The sequence below is a fragment of the Lathamus discolor genome, chromosome 5 (genome assembly GCF_037157495.1).
Source record: "Lathamus discolor isolate bLatDis1 chromosome 5, bLatDis1.hap1, whole genome shotgun sequence".
NCBI classification, from domain to species: Eukaryota; Metazoa; Chordata; class Aves; order Psittaciformes; family Psittacidae; genus Lathamus; species Lathamus discolor.
In genome coordinates, this window is record NC_088888.1 from 125,937,074 (window position 1) to 125,954,405 (window position 17,332).

Genomic DNA, 17,332 nt, shown 5'->3' on the forward strand with positions numbered 1-17,332 from the left:
TTGGGGAAGAAAACAAATCGATGTTTGGAAATTTTTTTCTTGAAGAAAACTCACGTTTCAACTTTGTAACAATACTCAGGAGTAAGGGAGTGACACCACTCATTTAAGTAACCAGCTATCCCAGCGCTAGTGGACTCAGATACTATTGCACCACTTGATAATATGGAGTAGCCACTGCATGTCTTAGCAGCTGAGAACATGCCATCCAGTATCTTGCAAGCCAGTGAGCTGGGGTTTTTTACATATAAATGTTTTGGCAATAGAGCACAGGGACTTTGAGTAATGTATGTGTGGGTGTGTATAAAGAAATAGCTGTGCTTCTGACTGACCAGTCAGATCTAGCAGGGGTCTTGTGACCACTCTTGAGTTTTTCCCTTTCTGTCCTTCTCAGGAGGCTATTATTTGACAAGCGCTTATGGAGCACTTTCACTGATCAAGAACTTCCAGGAAGAACAAGCTGCCCAACTGCTAAGTTCAGAAGCCAGAGATACTCTCCGGCAATGGCACAAGAGGAGGACAACTAACAGGACGATACCTTCAGTTGATGATTTTCAGGTAGAGCTTAGGGCTGAATTAAAAACCCAGGGAATGATTTTTTTGTTGGAATTCCCCATTTGAGAGGTATGAATCCTTTGGGGCTCCAAGTGGAATGAAGCAGTACTGAGAATATGGCTGGCAAATTTTCTTTGGTTTTGAAGGCTTGGCACTTATTATAATAGCAGCCTTCCAGTATCTGAAGGGGGCCTATAGGGATGCTGGGGAGGGACTCTTCGTCAGGGACTGTAGTGACAGGACAAGGGGTAATGGGTTAAAACTTAAACAGGGGAAGTTTAAATTGGATATAAGGAGGAAATTCTTTCCTGTTAGGGTGGTGAGACACTGGAATCGGTTGCCCAGGGAGGTTGTGAGTGCTCCATCCCTGGCAGTGTTCAAGGCCAGGTTGGATGAAGCCTTGTGTGGGATGGTTTAGTGTGAGGTGTCCCTGTCCGTGGCAGGGGGGTTGGAACTAGATGATCTTGAGGTCCTTTCCAACCCTAACTATTCTATGATTCTATGATCTTGATCATGAATGCCTGAAGAAAACACTAAATAACAGAGCTTTCCCACTCTCCCTTCTATTTAAGTCATGCAGAGTGAGACAAGCTGAATCATATCTTAGATTCAGCTTCTTTGTATGCATTACTATTAAAAAAGAACAAATCCAGATTTCCAGCGGTGTAAATCAGCACAACTTCCCAGTAGCTAATGATGGCATACAGTAGGTAATAGAGAGGAGAGGTGGGAGAAAAGCTTGCCTACAGTTTTAAAGTTTAAGCAAGGAGTAGAGTTGTATACGGTGCATGTCTTCATGTTTGTTTGTGTTTGTGTTTTTTTTTTCCTCTCCTCCATTTCTTACTGCCCTTTCAGAGCAGGGCAATAACTTCAACTGAAGAATAACAAAACGGTTGGGATTGCTTCATCTCTTAAAACCAGGTCTGCATGTCTTTCATTAGTATGCTGTTGACTGTCTGTTCAGATGCACTAGCTTATGGACTGAAGCAAGGAGGATGTTGGAATCGAGAAGAAAGGATTTACTCTTTTGTGTTCAGTTGTTTACAGTTCATACCACAGGGCAAAGTTGACAAAGGCTAATGAAAACCATCAATTAGATATGATGTTGTTAAAAGCTTGAGAAATGAAGGTGTGGGGTCATCAGCAGATTATGAAACCTTTCAATTGAGGCTCATTCTGCTTTATCAGTGTCCATGCAAGCAGCTACAGCACAACACTGAACAGGAATGAGCTGGGAGAAGAAGCAGTCTTCTGCAGTTTGCCTCTCTTAGGAAGAGGAGAACTGATTATCAGAAATTCCACTCTATGGCCAGTGCACAAAGCAAGTCCATCTTACTGTGATCCATTTTATATTGTGCTTGCCTGTAGTTAGGTGTCAGATTCAAGTAGCTTGAGTCTTTGCTCTTTCTAGCAAAACACTACACTTCTTCTGGCGAAACTCATCACCTTGTATTTCTGCTGGATAACTAAATGACGGAAGATTCTTTCAGCAGGATCTTGTATTCCATTTCACCTTCTCTTCCTCAGCAAATGAACTTCAGCCAAACTAACTCTGAACAGCTCGATATGGGAAGATGCAGGGGGGCATGGGAAGAGCTGGCACCAAGTGTGTCCAGTGCTTTTCTGTAGAGGGCTTTTTAACAAACAATGGGCATGTGAGCGATCCAGGACTCTTGCCATTGGTTAGAGTTTGTAGTAAGAATTAACGGCCTAGTTCACAGATTACTTCAGAGCAAAGTTGTGGCCATGTATGCGGAAGTTCTGCAGGAGGGAAACAACTCCCGGATGCTGAAGAAGGAACCGATCAGCTGCCTTTGCATTATGTGTAGAGACCAATCAGCTGTCTTTGCATTGTGTGTAGAAACCAATCATTACAAAGCTTAAGCGCGGGACCAAGCTTGGAAGCTATAAAAGGCATCGCTCTGAAGTGAATAAAGGCCAGTTTCTGATTACATTAATTAGTGTGCTGTCCGTGGATCTTCCGCACTTCTCCTTCTTATGTCTCTTTAAAAGAGAGCCTTGAATCAGTAAGATCACACCAGTTCCAGGTTATGCTTGGCACAAATTCAAGCATTTTGCTTACTGCTCAGAATGACAGTTTTCCATCTGCTTTCTCCACATACGGCAGTCCTGAAATGAAGCACCTTCCCTACAACCAGCATGTGACAAAACTTCAGCTCAACTTGTCTTTCCCACTTTGCACCAGGATGTGATCACTGCATTTCTGTGATGCAGTCTCACAGCCTTATCAGTTTTGGGGCTCTGGAAGGCCTTCATCCTCCCTCCCTCAAAAGGATGGAAAAGCAAAAAACCCCATATTTTGATGATGATTAAATACAGCTTTCTGATACTGCATAAGTTGATACTTGGAATATGAGTTACAGGCATTTTTGCACACCTCATCCACTCTTCGATGCAGTCTTGTCCATCTAAAAGCACATGCATTTAAAACCAGGTCTTCTGTGTGCTGGCTACATTAGAAATTAAAATTGTAGTGTGTTTTGTCTTGTCTAGGCTTGATTTTTTTCATAATTTCTTCACACAGTAACAAAAATGGATTACTTCTATTCAGTCAGGTTCAGTCCCATTGGTTTAAATGCTTCAGTGTTTGCCCACAAGCTATCAAAAACCCCACAGAAACCAACTTTATTAAAGAGTAATCTTTGGAATTTAAGTCATATGAACATTCTTCTCAATCTTAGCTTTTAACAGCTTGTTTCTATGAAATGTGAATTTTTACCATTGTGATTTAGCATGCTTAATTTATTCAGCATACAAACATAGGTACCAGCTCAGTCAGTAAGCAGGTCTTTCTCACTGTCTTTTTTTCCCCACCTTCTTTCATTTTACTGCTTTTTAATCTTTCATTGCAGTTAATCTCTTTTAAATAAAAGCACATGACAGGAGGATGCCTTGTTCATGTGTCCAAAAGGTGGGTTTTTTTGTTTTGTTTTTCCAGTTGTTGGTTTTGATTTTACTTTTGAAATGCTCTTTTAAAGGTACAACTGCATTTCCTTGTAGGGCATATTTAGAATTTGTCCATGTTATCAGCTGGGGTCTTGTGTCAATTCCAACAAAGAAAAAAGATCCAGCTTTTGCTTCAAGATCAGATGCATTTATCCTAATGTCACAGAGTGAATTTTCTTTCTGCATTCCTCTATGCCTTACTTCTAAAAAAGAAAATGCTGTGACATGAAACTTGGTTACATGAAGTTTAGACAGCAAATTGCCACTTGTTAACATGATGAAAATTTCCCACATGAGGATGGATTACATTTTGCATGCTGCAGCATAAGAGTACAGTTTATCATGCAGTAGCTTGTGGATCAAAACCCTTGTGTGCTGCTGACAGAGGATTTTTTTTTCTTCTTCGTTCTCACTAACATACTGTGTGAATCTTCTGTTCTGAAGCATTAACCAGCAGCTGCGGCCTCATATCTTGGGTGTGCTGCCTAAGACATTTATTTTGATTGACAGTGGTTTGTTTCCTAGTAAGGCCAAACATCAAGTCACACTAAAAGGATGGGTCTGTTCCATGTGGCTTTAGGGTTGTGTCTGTTCATTCTTCATTGCAGGGTTAGAAGGTAAGCCAAGGAAAGAAGAGTGTCATCTTAGGAATTTCTCATATGCCCACTACAGACTTGCCACAGTTTTACCACCAACCTCACAATTCACACAGTGGCTGTAATGCACAGGAATCACTGAAGTGTGTTTCCCACCTAGAACATGGAGAGATTTCCTGTTTGTTGCTGACTCCTCAGCTTTCAGAAGATGAGTTTTGTTTTTTTGATGTCTGTTTTCTCATTCTACAGAACTACCTTCGTGTTGCATTCCAAGAAGTTAACAGTGGCTGTACAGGAAAGACCTTGCTAGTAAGACCATACATCACTACCGAAGATGTGTGTCGGCTTTGTGCTGAAAAGTTTAAAGTGGACAACCCAGAAGAATACAGCCTGTTTCTTTTTGTTGACGACACCTGGCAGCAGCTAACAGAGGATACCTACCCTCAGAAGATTAAGGCAGAGTTGCACAGCCGTCCGCAGCCCCAGGTCTTTCACTTTGTCTACAAGCGCATTAACTGTGATCCATATGGTGCCATTTTCCAAAACAGTGATGACTCAGCTTCTTAAAACCAGCAACTCATCATTTAATTTCTGTTCCTTGTTAACTGTTGAAAACATCTTTCTTGGCTGCCTTCCTTAGGAGCTAAAACATGTCTAAAACCATAAATGCCTAGTAAAACACACGCAGACACTTGTAGCACTGCTTACAAAACCCCATGTAAACCATGCATATGGCCAGTTATGCAGAATATTCCACCAGCGTATTTCAGTAAACAGCCTGTGAAGCTGAATTTCTTGTACTGGACTTTTTGAAGCATCTTATACTGTGGCCCTTTGCAGGTCTTTTGCTGTAGTGTGCAAAAATCTATTTTCTTACACTCATCCCTTAGCCAAATGTCATTTTGATTTTAAATATATGTATGCTAGACAAGTATTTCAGTAAACTGGCTGGTATGATCTCAGTTTCACCAGCATGAGATTGACAAGACTGTCCGATGCAGGGCATCAGTTAACTCCTAATTGCCTGGATGATTGCATCCTTTCCTAAGTTTTTAATTACAGAATCACCATGGTTTTATATATATATATATATATATATATATATATCATAGAAATTTTATAGCAGTTGCAGGTAAACTGTCAGGGTTGGTTTTTGAAATATTTTTTTAACTATAAAGTATTCTATAATTATGCATGTGATTTTAACATTTAATATACAAGAATAAATCTCTTGCTGGTTTTAGAGTATTGCATTAAAAGTCTTGTTTCTCTTCTTTTCCCGTAACAGGAGAGTTCTTACAAAACTCCTGTTATCTGTAAGAACATTGTGTAACATTGGCACTGGCAATTTCAGTGTCTTTATCAGAATTTGATGTACTGTTATCTGGACTATTGTTTATATGCATTGTTTTTAGACAACTGGGGTGTTGAAGAGGAAATGGAAATAAAAGGTTATAGAGAAGGAGCAGAGAAAGAATGTAGAGAACATGATTTGGTATTAAAATGTGTTAGTCTGCTGGTTCAGGCTAAGTGAAGGAGGGTTGGAAATTTTATGTAAGTAGTATTGTAGATTTGCAGAGGGATGTGACAACACCTATCTCAGATACTGTTTATGTTAGCAGAGGATTAAATACAGCATTAAGGTGAAGGAGACCTCAACTATTTTGTGTAGTCTGTCACCAACATCAAAATGTATCTTGGACTGAAGAATGTGTTGTAGCATTTCATGGTTCTAAGTTACTCAGTAGGTGAGATGTGAAAGTCCTACGTATGCAAAGATAAAATGTGTGTTCTGCACATGTTCTATAGATCTTAAGATTTATCTTGGATAAATCTATAGGTTTATCCAAGATAACCAATGCCATGGGTAATGCTGTGGACCCTCATCATGTCAATTAGGGCTACTCTTTAAAAGGACATGGGGTTCTCCCCCAAGTCTGCTGTAGGCAGTGTAACACAAAGCAGATGATTACAAAAATGTCACGAGCAGCATGTGTATTGTACATAAGGAGATGTGTAGCATTTTTGTGAGTTTGCCATGTATCTGAAACTCTTTGACACGTTTGTATTTCATTTTGTAAATGGTGAGTTTTGCACATAATACATTGTAATACTGAACTGTCATTTGGGATGTTGTGTGCTGTGGTTTTTGGGGTGGGTCGGGGGGTGTGGGTTTTTTTGTTTCTTAAGAAATGGTTTGTACTTGAATGTTTTGTGTATCAGTAGACGCTGCTGCGGTTTTATACTGCTTATCCCTCTTTAAATTCTCTGGAAAGGAAGGATGCAATAACATTAGTTAACATGCTTGACCTGAACAGTCAGTAGAAGCAAGCAGGCGTTTATCTTGACTGCTGAACCATTTCTTCTGAAGTTAAGACTCAGAGTAACTGCTAAAGAAAATTTTGCTGTTTTCATATGATGGGAAGAACTTGAGCAGAGAGGCACAGTATTAAGAAACTCAGAATTAAGGCATGAAATGAAGGAAAAAGAGTGCAAAAAAGGAAAATGCCTGCTCAAACCACCTCAGCAGAATCCTCGTCTCTCTTGTGCAATGGATTCTTTAGAAAATTACACTGTTTTATTCACTGTGTTGTGCAAACACTTCTCATAATGCCAGGAACCACAAGAGAAAAACTTTGTACAGAATTTGGACTTGTAAAAACAAGCTCTTTCATCGTCTCCAGTGCAAAATATTTGATGTTACAAAACACTGAAATGCATGAAAAAAACTTAACAGTGGAGGTGTTCTCTCTTTATTACTCCCTCTTTTTAAAGAGAACTGAATGGGTAAGGGAAATAAAGCTGGAGGTAATAAATCCCTAAATCTTGCTAATAAAACAAGCTTAATAGAAAAGTTAATACTTCATTAGGAGATTATTTGTGAATTCACAGAAAGTACATGCTGCACAACCATAAACTACCACCAGCAGCAGTTTAAATTAAATGCAGCTTCTGTCCTTTCTCCATGATATTTTACATCTTTACGGTATCATATCCCGCCCCCCGCAGTCTCAGCCTTCTCCAGGCCCGTCGCAGGCTCAGCACATGGTCCTTTTTATCTCTGGAGCTGCAGCATCCCGAACCGGGAGCATTCTGCACCGGGGTGGGGGGAGCCCGCTGCTGTAGCTCTAGGACAGCGGGAGCGCACGAAGCTGGATGCGGGAGGACCAGGCCGGATTAAACACAAATAAATGGAGCGAGGTGCCGCTCTTGTAGCTCTGGGCCGGACCTGAGGGAGCGCGGCAGGCGCCTAAAGCGGAGTAGGCCGCGCTGGCCTAAAAACGCTGACGGCGACTTCCGGCGTGACCACCTAAGAGGCCCCTCTGGCTGCGCTTCTGCGGCGGCCGCGCCGGAAGAGACCCTGGCTTGGTGGCAGCGCTTCCGGGCCGATGGCAGCAGCATCATGGCGGCGCTTCGGGCCCTCAGCTGCGACCACCTCTTCGTCTTCAACAGGACAGGAGCCCCGGTCGCGGTCCGCCACACCCGGCTGAGAGCCCCCTCCCGGTGCCCGCCCTCCGCCGCGCTCGGCCGTGGCTTCCCTCATACTCTTCAGGAGCTCGGGTCGGCGGGCGGGGCCTGGCCGCGCCGCGGTGACCCTGCAGCAACCTGGACCCGCTGACAGAGGCCCAATTCTTCTCGCTGCTGGGTGGAGGCCGCAGCTGGCTCCCGAACTGAGGCCCAATACAGGATCCCGTTCTGTCTGCAATACCTGGCGCACTGGCCCGAGTACTTCATTGTCGCCGAGGCGCCCGGAGAGGAGCTAATGGGTTACAGTGAGTGCGGGGTCCCGGCGCTGCCGTCTCGCTATGCTGCATGTTGGGGCGTTATAACGCAGGAGCTTTTCCTACTCCTCACTTTTTCCAACAGGGAAGAGGACTGTCGCATAACATCTTCTGTTTCATACCTTTGTTAGGGTATTAGATGGGACTCACAGCAGCAGTTTTTGGTTTGGTGTTGATAGCCTGGCAAGGGCTCTTGGCTTTGGTGGCAGGTTTTATACAGGTACAAGCATTTCTGTAATCGTAGAGTCATAGTGTCATACAATAGTTAGGGTTGGAAAGGAGCTTAAGATCATCCAGTTCCAACTCCCCTGCCATGGGCAGGGACACCTCACACTAAACCATCCCACACAAGGCTCTGTCCAGCCTGGCCTTGAACACCACCAGGGATGGAGCATTCACAAGTTCCCTGGGCAACCCATGCCAGTGCCTCACCACCCTAACAGGAAAGAACTTCCTCCTTATATCCAATTTAAACTTTCCCTGTTTAAGTTTCAACACATCACCCCTTGTCCTGTCACTACAGTCCCTAATGAAGAGTCCCTCCCCAGCATCCCCATAGCTCCCCTTCAGACCCTGGAAGCTGCTCTGAGGTCTCCACGCAGCCTTCTCTTCTCCAGGCTGAACAGCCCCAACTTTCTCAGCCTGTAATCCTTAGTCCCTGTGCTCAGCTCTGAACTCATGCTGTCAGTCATCATAAGTAAAAATGCTGAGCTTGTGTTTGGCGTTGTCTTGAAACGGCGTTTCCCTTGTAAGGGAAAGCTCTGGGACTGGGTGTCTGTTGCTTATTTGCTGTGGAATGTTTGTATTTTGCAGAAATCACTCCACATGGAAACGTTGGTTTGTTTGATCCTTCCCCCCTTCTCTCCATCCTCCCTTGGGAAGCAGAATAAAGGGTCATTAAGGGAAATAAATTATTTAACATAGTAAAGCTTAAAGCATTTGCTGTACAGAAGGTTTCTCTGTATCTACCACATCAGTTGCTTATTGGCAGTGACTGATGTTTTATTATAAGAGTACCATGTAGAAGTGTGAGCATTCATTAGGGAACTAACACTGATTTGGCTCTGTGTAGAAAGGAGAGGAAATACAGAGAAGCACCCAAAACACACACACACACACACACACACACACACACACACACACCCTTGTTTCTTTAAACATTCTGTGTTTGCTGGGCCTTGGCTTCTGTTACCAGGTTGGCAAAGCTTCCCAGACTCTGCTCCTCCACTGTCACCAAAAGTCTCCAGTAGTTTCCAGGATGGTGACTTAGTTTTGCCTTTCCAGCCCTTCATTCCTCCATTATTTTAGTTAGATCCTGGATTCTGCTCAATTAAAGACTCACAAGAATTCCTTAAAACTTGCATTTGGCAGTCATGCCTGAAACAGGGATTTTCAGAATATTTGTGACTGTTTTTTGCTTTTTTTTTTTTTTTTTTTACACTAACAAGGAACAACTGTAACACTTGAGCAAAATGACATTTGTAGTGGTTGCTGAAGCACCGAGTCATAACATAGACATCCCTGTGTAAGCCTTTACCACAGTCCTTGCAACGCTTGTTTATATGCTGGGGTGTGTTTTGCTAAAGGTGTAGAGAGTGTGGTGCATTGTTGTAAAGATGCTGCTGTGCTGATGCTGTCTGTGTTCACAGTAATGGGTAAAGCAGAAGGCTCTGTGGCTAGGGAAGAATGGCATGGACATGTTACTGCTCTCTCTGTTGCACCAGAGTGTTGCAGCAGGGAGGAATCAACACGACCATTGTGATCAATAAGCACAATTCGTTTATTGGGCTTCTACCTTTGGTTTATATAACAGTGAATATGCAAATACTAGGCACTTGATTGGTTCTGGCACAAATAAGGTATTACATAAACTCTACATTTTTGCAGCTACACCGTGCACCCCCCCACCATCCTCTTACTCATGCACTTATCGCTTAGTGTCCTTGGCTGTAATTAGTCATAGCATGTTGCTGTTTGCCGGTGTTCTTCAGTTCCTCATTATCTGGTGCTAGTAAGTCTGCATCATTCTCTAAACAAATGTTCTATTTCAGCTCATTGATGGGAATGTGACCTTTCTCTGTTAGCCACTTCTCCACACCAGAATTCCAACGGCTGGGTTTGGCTGCTAAACTGATAGAACTTCTGGAAGAAATTTCAGAAAAGTGAGTACTATCCCTAAATTTATCTTTTCAAACTTAAAGATTGAATTTATCTTTTAAACTAATCCTTCTACAGTCGCCTATTCATGGCTTATATATTGGATTTGCATGAAGCATGCCCAGAATTCTAAGTAATTTTCTAACTGACTGAAATTCTCTGTAGCTAGAGAAGATTTAAAAATGTTGCTTTGTTCTGTAAGATTTCAGGGTTCTGTGAAAGCTGGCTTCCCAGGATGGGCAAGAATTAGCCTGAATTCCAGCACAGATACTGTGTAAAAGGCCCTTTTCTTCACAGAAAAGAGCTTCGTGAAACATAGAATCATAGAATCATAGAATAGTTAGGGTTGGAAAGGACCTCAAGATCATCCAGTTCCAACCCCCCTGCCATAGGCAGGGACACCTCACACTAAGCCATCCCACACAAAGCTTCATCCAACCTGGCCTTGAACACTGCCAGGGATGGAGCACTTACAATCTCCCTGGGCAACCCATTCCAGTGTCTCACCACCCTAACAGGAAAGAATTTCCTCCTTATATCCAATCTAAACTTCCCCTGTTTAAGTTTTAACCCGTTACCCCTTGTCCTGTCACTACAGTCCCTGATGAAGAGTCCCACCCCAGCATCCCTATAGGCCCCCTTCAGGTACTGGGAGGCTGCTATAAGGTCCCCACGCAGCTTTCTCTTCTCCAGGCTGAACAGCCCCAACTTCCTCAGCCTGTCTTCATACGGGAGGTGCTCCAGTCCCCTGATCATCCTCGTGGCCCTCCTCTGGACTTGTTCCAGCAGTTCCATGTCCTTTTTATGTTGAGGACACGAGAACTGCACACAATGCTCCAGGTGAGGTCTCACAAGAGCAGAGCAGAGGGGCAGGATCACTTCTTTCGACCTGCTGGTCACACTCCTTTTGATGCAGCCCAGCATACGGTTGCTTTCTGGGCTGTGAGCGTACACTGCAGCCGGCTCATGTTCATTTTCTCATCGACCAGCACCCCCAAGTCCTTCTCTGCATGGCTGCTCTCAATCTCTTCTTTGCCCAATCTGTAGCTGTGCCTGGGATTGCTGTGACCCAGGTGTAGGACCTTGCACTTGTCATGGTTGAACTTCATGAGGTTGGCATCAGCCCACCTTACAAGCGTGTCAGGGTCCATCTGGATGGCATCCCTTCCCTCCAGCATATCAACCGGACCACACAGCTTAGTGTCATTGGCAAACTTGCTGAGGGTGCACTCAATTCCACTGTCCATGTCAGCGATGAAGATGTTAAACAAGACCGGTCACAACACCGATCCCTGAGGGACACCACTCGTTACTGGTCTCCAGCCGGACATCGAGCCATTGACCACAACTCTTTGTGTGTGGCCATCCAGCCAGTTCCTTATCCACTGAGTGGTCCATCCATCAAATTGATATCTCTCCAATTTAGAGAGAAGGATGTTGTGTGGGACAGTGTCAAACGCTTTGCACAAGTCCAGGTAGATGACATCAACTGCTTTACCCTTCTCCATCAGTTCCGTAGCCCCATAATAGAAGGCCACCAAATTGGTCAGGCAGTATTTCCCCTTCGTGAAGCCATGCTGGCTGTCACCAAGCACCTTGTTGTTTTTCATGTGCCTTAGCATGCCTTCCAGGAGAATGTGCTCCAAGATGCTGCCAGGCACAGAGGTGAGACTGACTGCTCTGTAATACCCTGGGTCTTCCATTTTCCCCTTCTTGAAAATGGGGGTTATATTTCCCTTTTTCCAGTCTTCGGGAACTTCATCTGACTGCCAGGATTTTTCAAATACGATGGCCAGTGGCTTAGCAACTTCATTCGCCAGCTCCTTCAGGACCCTCTGATGGATTCCATCAGGTCCCACGGACTTGTGCGTGTTCAGATTTTTAAGATGGTCTCGAACCAGATCCTGTCCTACAGTGGGCCCAAGGTCTTCATTCTCACAGTCCCTGCGTCTACCTTCTAAGACCTGGGTGGTGCAGTCAGAGCCTTTGCTAGTGAAGACTGAGGCAAAGAAGTCATTGGGAACCTCAGCGTTCTCCAAATCCTGTGCAGCCAGTTCTCCTGAAAGCTTCCTCAGGGGGCCTATGTTGTCCCTAGTCTGTTTTTTGTTTGCTACGTACCTGTAGAATCCCTTCCTATTATCCTTAACATCCCTGGCTAGGTTTAATTCTAACTGGGCCTTAGCCTTCCTAACCTGGTCCCTAGCTTCCCGGACAACATCCCTGTACTTTACCCAGGCCACCTGTCCTTGCTTCCATTTTTTATAAGCCTCTTTTTTCCTTTGAATTTTCCTCAGCAGCTCCTTATCCATCCAAGGAGGTTTCCTGGCCTTTCTGCCACAGCTCGTTCTGGTTGGGATGCAGCACTCCTGAGCTTATAGCAGGTGATCCTTGAATATCTACCAAGAGTCTTGGGCCCCCCTGCCCTCCAGGGCTATATCCCATGGAACCTTACTAAGCAGGCTCCTGAAGAGGCCAAAGTCTCCTCTTTTGAAGTCCAGGGCAGCTTCATGTAGGGCTTCACACTTGTTTAGTAATCATGGGCTCCATGCAATTCCCACATGCAGAGTCTTGGAAAAATTTTCTAGGGCAAACAGTATCTTGTCTCACTGTCCTGTGCTTGGGTGTTTGTACCTCCTGAAAGTTTAATTTAGCATCAAATGAACCCATGAGGGAATGTCCTCTCTCATGCTGGTGGCACAGCCCTGTTGCATTCAGTAGGATCAGAAAGGAGTACTACGTTTTGAAAAAGTTGCCTTGTTAGGAGAAGGGTTGTCTCCTGTTGGGCAGCTGCATTTTGTGACTGTTTCCATCACTCCCCCCAGCCATGCACTTAGAAGGAGGCAGTCCCTAAGTCAGTACAATCTAAAATGTGGATTAATTATTTTTTTTTTTTTATAATTTCTTATGGCTGTGAGGCCTGTGTGGGTGTTCAGCTTGTCGTGTTCTTTCAGTTCATAATTCTGAACCTGCAGTGGCTGTAAAAGAATGGTCAATGACAAAAATAAAATGAAATTTGTACTAGATTTGTCCCTTGCTAAAGGAGTGCATCTGTTATCACAGCGTGACAGATGTTGGATTAGTGTTCCACATCAACAGACCCGCTCTTGATTACAAGTTATGGGTTATTATTTAGAAACATGTTCACTTGGTGCTGCTTACTGTGATTTGGGGATTTTCTCACAGAAAGGGGGGATTTTTTGTTGATCTCTTTGTGAGGGTATCAAACCAGGTTGCAGTAAATATGTATAAGCGACTAGGCTACAGTGTGTACCAAACAGTACTCTGCTAGCAGTGGAGAACCAGATGAAGATGCTTATGGTAAGTACTTGCTTATGCTAAGTACTCAAGTTGAATAGAAAGATTCTCATGTTGAGGGTTCCTGGGTTTGTTTGTATGATTTTATTATTTTTTTTTTAAATTCTAAACAAGTTTGGATAGGTATTGGTGAATGGAATTTTGTTTACTTCTTTAGGTAGCTTCTCTGACTGAAGATTACATCAGTTATAAAACTTAATCTTGTAGTTTACACTTCTTGTCTGTGTGTCCTGCTGAGTAAGTGGCGTCAGTCAATAGCAGGTCCAGTGGCAGGGCTGTTATTGCTTACTCTCAATATTGCTGTAGCAGTGCTGCAATATTTAAATCTTAACAGATGGGTTCTGAAATAGAAGGAGAATGCCATGCCCTGTAGGGGCTATGAATGCTGACCCTTTTCTCTGCCTGCCTCTGCCACGCAATGGAGCTGGTTTATTTTTTGGTCTGGGTCTAAATGTTTTGGGACATGTTGCTGCTGTGTGTTTGTAATTTGTGTTGCTGCTTTTTCGTAGAGTTGGAGTTAGGGTTCGCTTCCACTATGGCGAAGTGTCAAGATACGGTTTTTGGTTTAAAGCCTCAGAAACCATGTTCACTGAACATCGACGTTGGTGAAACTGATGTTGCGTGTGCTGCCATCCTCATGGGGATGCTCGGCAGCTCCTCGTACAAACAACAGACACGTGTGGGCAGGCATATGGTTGTGCTCCGAGTCTGGGAGTGTTAAGTATTTTAGCTGTTGGGACATGGAATAGAGCATGTGTCTGTTAAATCTTAGGATGGTCAGAAGCTGGGAGGCAGCCTCAGTCATGCCCTTTGGTGGCACAATTGCAGTTGCGAAAGATCTTGGCCATTTGGAGAAGCGGCCTGGAAAAATAAAAATAATTCAATTTTTGCAAGGAGGCATTGACAAGGGCAGATGTGTTGCTGCACACTTTAATCAAAAAATACCCAACTTGAGACCAGCAGGGTGAGGAAGTCCTGGCTGTACGTAGGCTCGAGAAAAACCGTGTGGGTATCTGTGTCCCTCGCCTTTGTGTTTCCACCAGAGCAGTTCTATTGAAACTCAAAGCTGCCAGTGAGTTAGAGGCAGGGTTGTCTAAACAACGCAAAGCTCTAGCAGCCTCTGTCACCAGCTGTAACAAAAATGATGAAAAATGTTTTTACCTTGGCTTGGTTGTAGTCTTCACAAAGCTGCACCAACAAGGGAAGCTTTGGATTCCTATCCAGCCTGATGTTAAAGGGTTTTTTCCTCTCTCAGCCTGATGTTGGCTGCCACCATTTCACTGAAGTCGCCCTTTGTTCCATAATGAAAGGAAAAGGAAGAGGGCTGAATCTGTAGAGGTCTGCAAGCACTAGGTGTGTCAATGATGTGTGTCTGGAGTTTTCCAAAGGTACTTGTAGTATGGACTTTTAGGTTGACATCAAGACTGTGCCAACTCTCCTTCTCTGTTTTTCTATGGAATATTTTTAAGACAAATATTTAAAATAAGGTCTGTTGTGGAGCATGTGATGCTATGTGAAGCTTACTCCCCTCCATTTATTGTCTCCTGTTAGCACAATCTTCTGTTTCTGTGCACTTAATTAAATGATAATTGTGAAAATATTGCAGTGCTGAAAGAGAAGTGTTTGAAAGAGTTCAGATATTCACAATCAAAGTTTTCTGCTTTTTCAGTTAATAAGTTTTTAAAAGAGCTTGCAGTAGTACTTGAGAACCTTGCTCTAAGGCACTAGTGTCTGTACTAGAAGCAACCAAGGTTGCAGAGGAGCCATGGACCCAAGGGATAAATTGGTATTGCTTCTGTGTGTTTTCCAGGCTTTCTGGGGAAGCATTGGCAGCCTTGTCAGCAGGGATGGTGACTCTGGATGTATTTTTGGTGAGTTGTTGCTTCAGTGGTGTCCTTTTTCCTTACCCTATGATGTGTATATTTCTACGTCAGTTGGAAAGAAGTTTCTGGAAGAGAAAACTTTCTCAAAGAAATTGCATTTGTGGAACTCTCCATCTGAGGGGATCTTCAGATCCCTTCTGCTGTACCTCACATCCCTTCTTGCTGTTCTAGGTAGTAAACTCATCAGCAAGAGGACTTTTCACCTTCTACAAAGAAAGAAAGTCCATTTCCTTCCAAAGACACAAGTGCAGCGCAACTCCCAGAAGTTGATGGCATCACTGATTTTGCAGTTTTCAGTTTTAACAGTTAAAAACTGTTTTTATGATAGCATAAAAACCTGTTCCTCTCTGTGTGCTTTGGGACAGCCAAAAGCATTGGCAGATCTACCAGTCCTTTTTGGCAGCCTGGTGGATTGCAGCGCTGGGGACTTGATCTCCTTCCTTCCCACTCCTCCTGCCAAGTAAAACCACGTGGGGATCTCTAACCTCACAATTATTATATCATCTCCCTTTGATTGCATTTGTGTATGTTCTTCTGTGCCCTTTTTTTTTCTTTTTTAACATGCTGAAACATAATTTGGGATTTCTGTTTTTCAGGTGACTTGTTGCAGGCATCTAGTGATGCTCAACAGATACCTCCCAGCCCACAGGGACTGGGGACATTGTGCACTGAGGTACTCATCCGAGCATGGGAACGGAGGGGGAATGTCACAGAGCAGAGCCTGAGCAAGAACCATGGCACCATCCTCCATAGCCTGTGGGACAGGGGCTGTGGGTGCTGTCCCTGTTGTTTCTTTCGAGTAGAGCCCCCCCTTTTCTTAGGGGTGCATGTACCTGTGTAAATGACAGTTATGAAAGTAATGAAGTAGTGAGCTGCTCCTTGGAACATTTTTTGTTTTCATTTTTTTGCAAGTGTTTTTTGGGTGGTTGTCGTGATTTAAACCCAACCACAAAAGCTCGTTCACTCCCCCCCGCCCCGACCCTCCCCGCTCCCGAAGGGATGGGGAGGAGAATCAAGAGAATGTAACTCCCACGGGTTGAGATAAGAACAGCCCAGTAACTAAGGTATAACACAAATCACTGCTGCTACCACCAATGATAATATTGGTAAGAGAAAATAATGAGAATACGATACCACCGCCAAACGAGTTCGACCCCCCCGAAGAGAGATCGTGCACTTCCGGGTAACTCCCAGTTACCTCCATGGGCATGATGTGCTGTGGTATGGAATACCTCTTTGGCTAGCTTAGGTCAGGTGTCCTGTCCCTGCTTCCTCCCGGCCTCCCCTCGTGCCCGGCAGAGCATGAGGATCAGAAAGTCCTTGGCCAGAATAAACATTACTTAGCAACAATTAAGAACAATCATCGGTGTTACCAGCTCTCTGCCCAGGCTGGAAGTCAAAACACAGAGCTTGCACCAGTTACTAAGAAGGAGCAAAACGGCTACTGGTAAACCCAGGAATAAAAAGGGTGATGTGGGGGAATCTGAAGATGGATGATGTCATTTGGGGCACCCCAGTTTCACTGTGGGGGCCGAAGATTTGGCAGAGGAACAGATGAGGAGAGGATGGGGGGCCCTCCAAACAAAGGAGCTTGATTTGGGGGTGATTCCCCCAAAATGACCTTTCCATGATGGGCTGTGCTTGTGGAGCTGGAGTCACTCTCTTGGCCCCAAAGTACTTCAAAACCCCTGATTCTGAATCTGCGAGGGTTGGTGGGGGGATTTCATAGAATTATAGAATGGTTTGGGTTGGAAAGGACTCTTGGGTTTTTTTTTTTTCCTAGTGTTCACCCAGTGCCAGTAGCAAGGAGAGTGAGAGGTCTGGGAGGCAGGCAGCTGTAAGCACACCTTCGCTGGGATACCTGCTGCACACCTTGCTTTGCTTGTCTCTGGTTTAAATTCTGAGTTGTGAGAGTTAAATGAATCCCTTGATCTCAGCAGAGCACGTCTGCATGGAAATAGCTGCTCAGGAAGGAAAGATGTCGCATCAGTGTTTCCTCTGAAAAATCTAAGTGCTTTATGAAACAGAATTGTAAAGACAGTTTGGTTTTTTGACCCTCACCTTCTCCCTTTTAAAAAGT

The 17,332-nt window shown here is 44.1% G+C and overlaps 1 protein-coding gene across 12 annotated transcripts in view; it reads left to right on the top strand.

Annotated features, from left to right (window-relative positions):
* RIN2 (Ras and Rab interactor 2) overlaps positions 1-16,137 on the top strand; it is a 193,601-nt gene extending 177,464 nt beyond the window's left edge. For 10 of the 12 annotated variants that reach the window (XM_065682626.1, XM_065682629.1, XM_065682628.1 and 7 more), the window contains 5 exons: positions 392-555; positions 4,365-7,888; positions 9,949-10,059; positions 15,180-15,240; positions 15,849-16,137. In XM_065682626.1, coding sequence (XP_065538698.1) covers positions 392-555; positions 4,365-4,682 — 482 coding nt within the window. In that variant the 3' untranslated portion in view covers positions 4,683-7,888; positions 9,949-10,059; positions 15,180-15,240; positions 15,849-16,137. Of the gene's footprint in view, positions 1-391; positions 556-4,364; positions 7,889-9,948; positions 10,060-15,179; positions 15,241-15,848 lie in introns of those variants that run through there. The other 2 variants (XM_065682627.1, XM_065682630.1) reach the window with 2 other exon arrangements.
* The last annotated feature ends 1,195 nt before the right edge of the window (positions 16,138-17,332 follow it).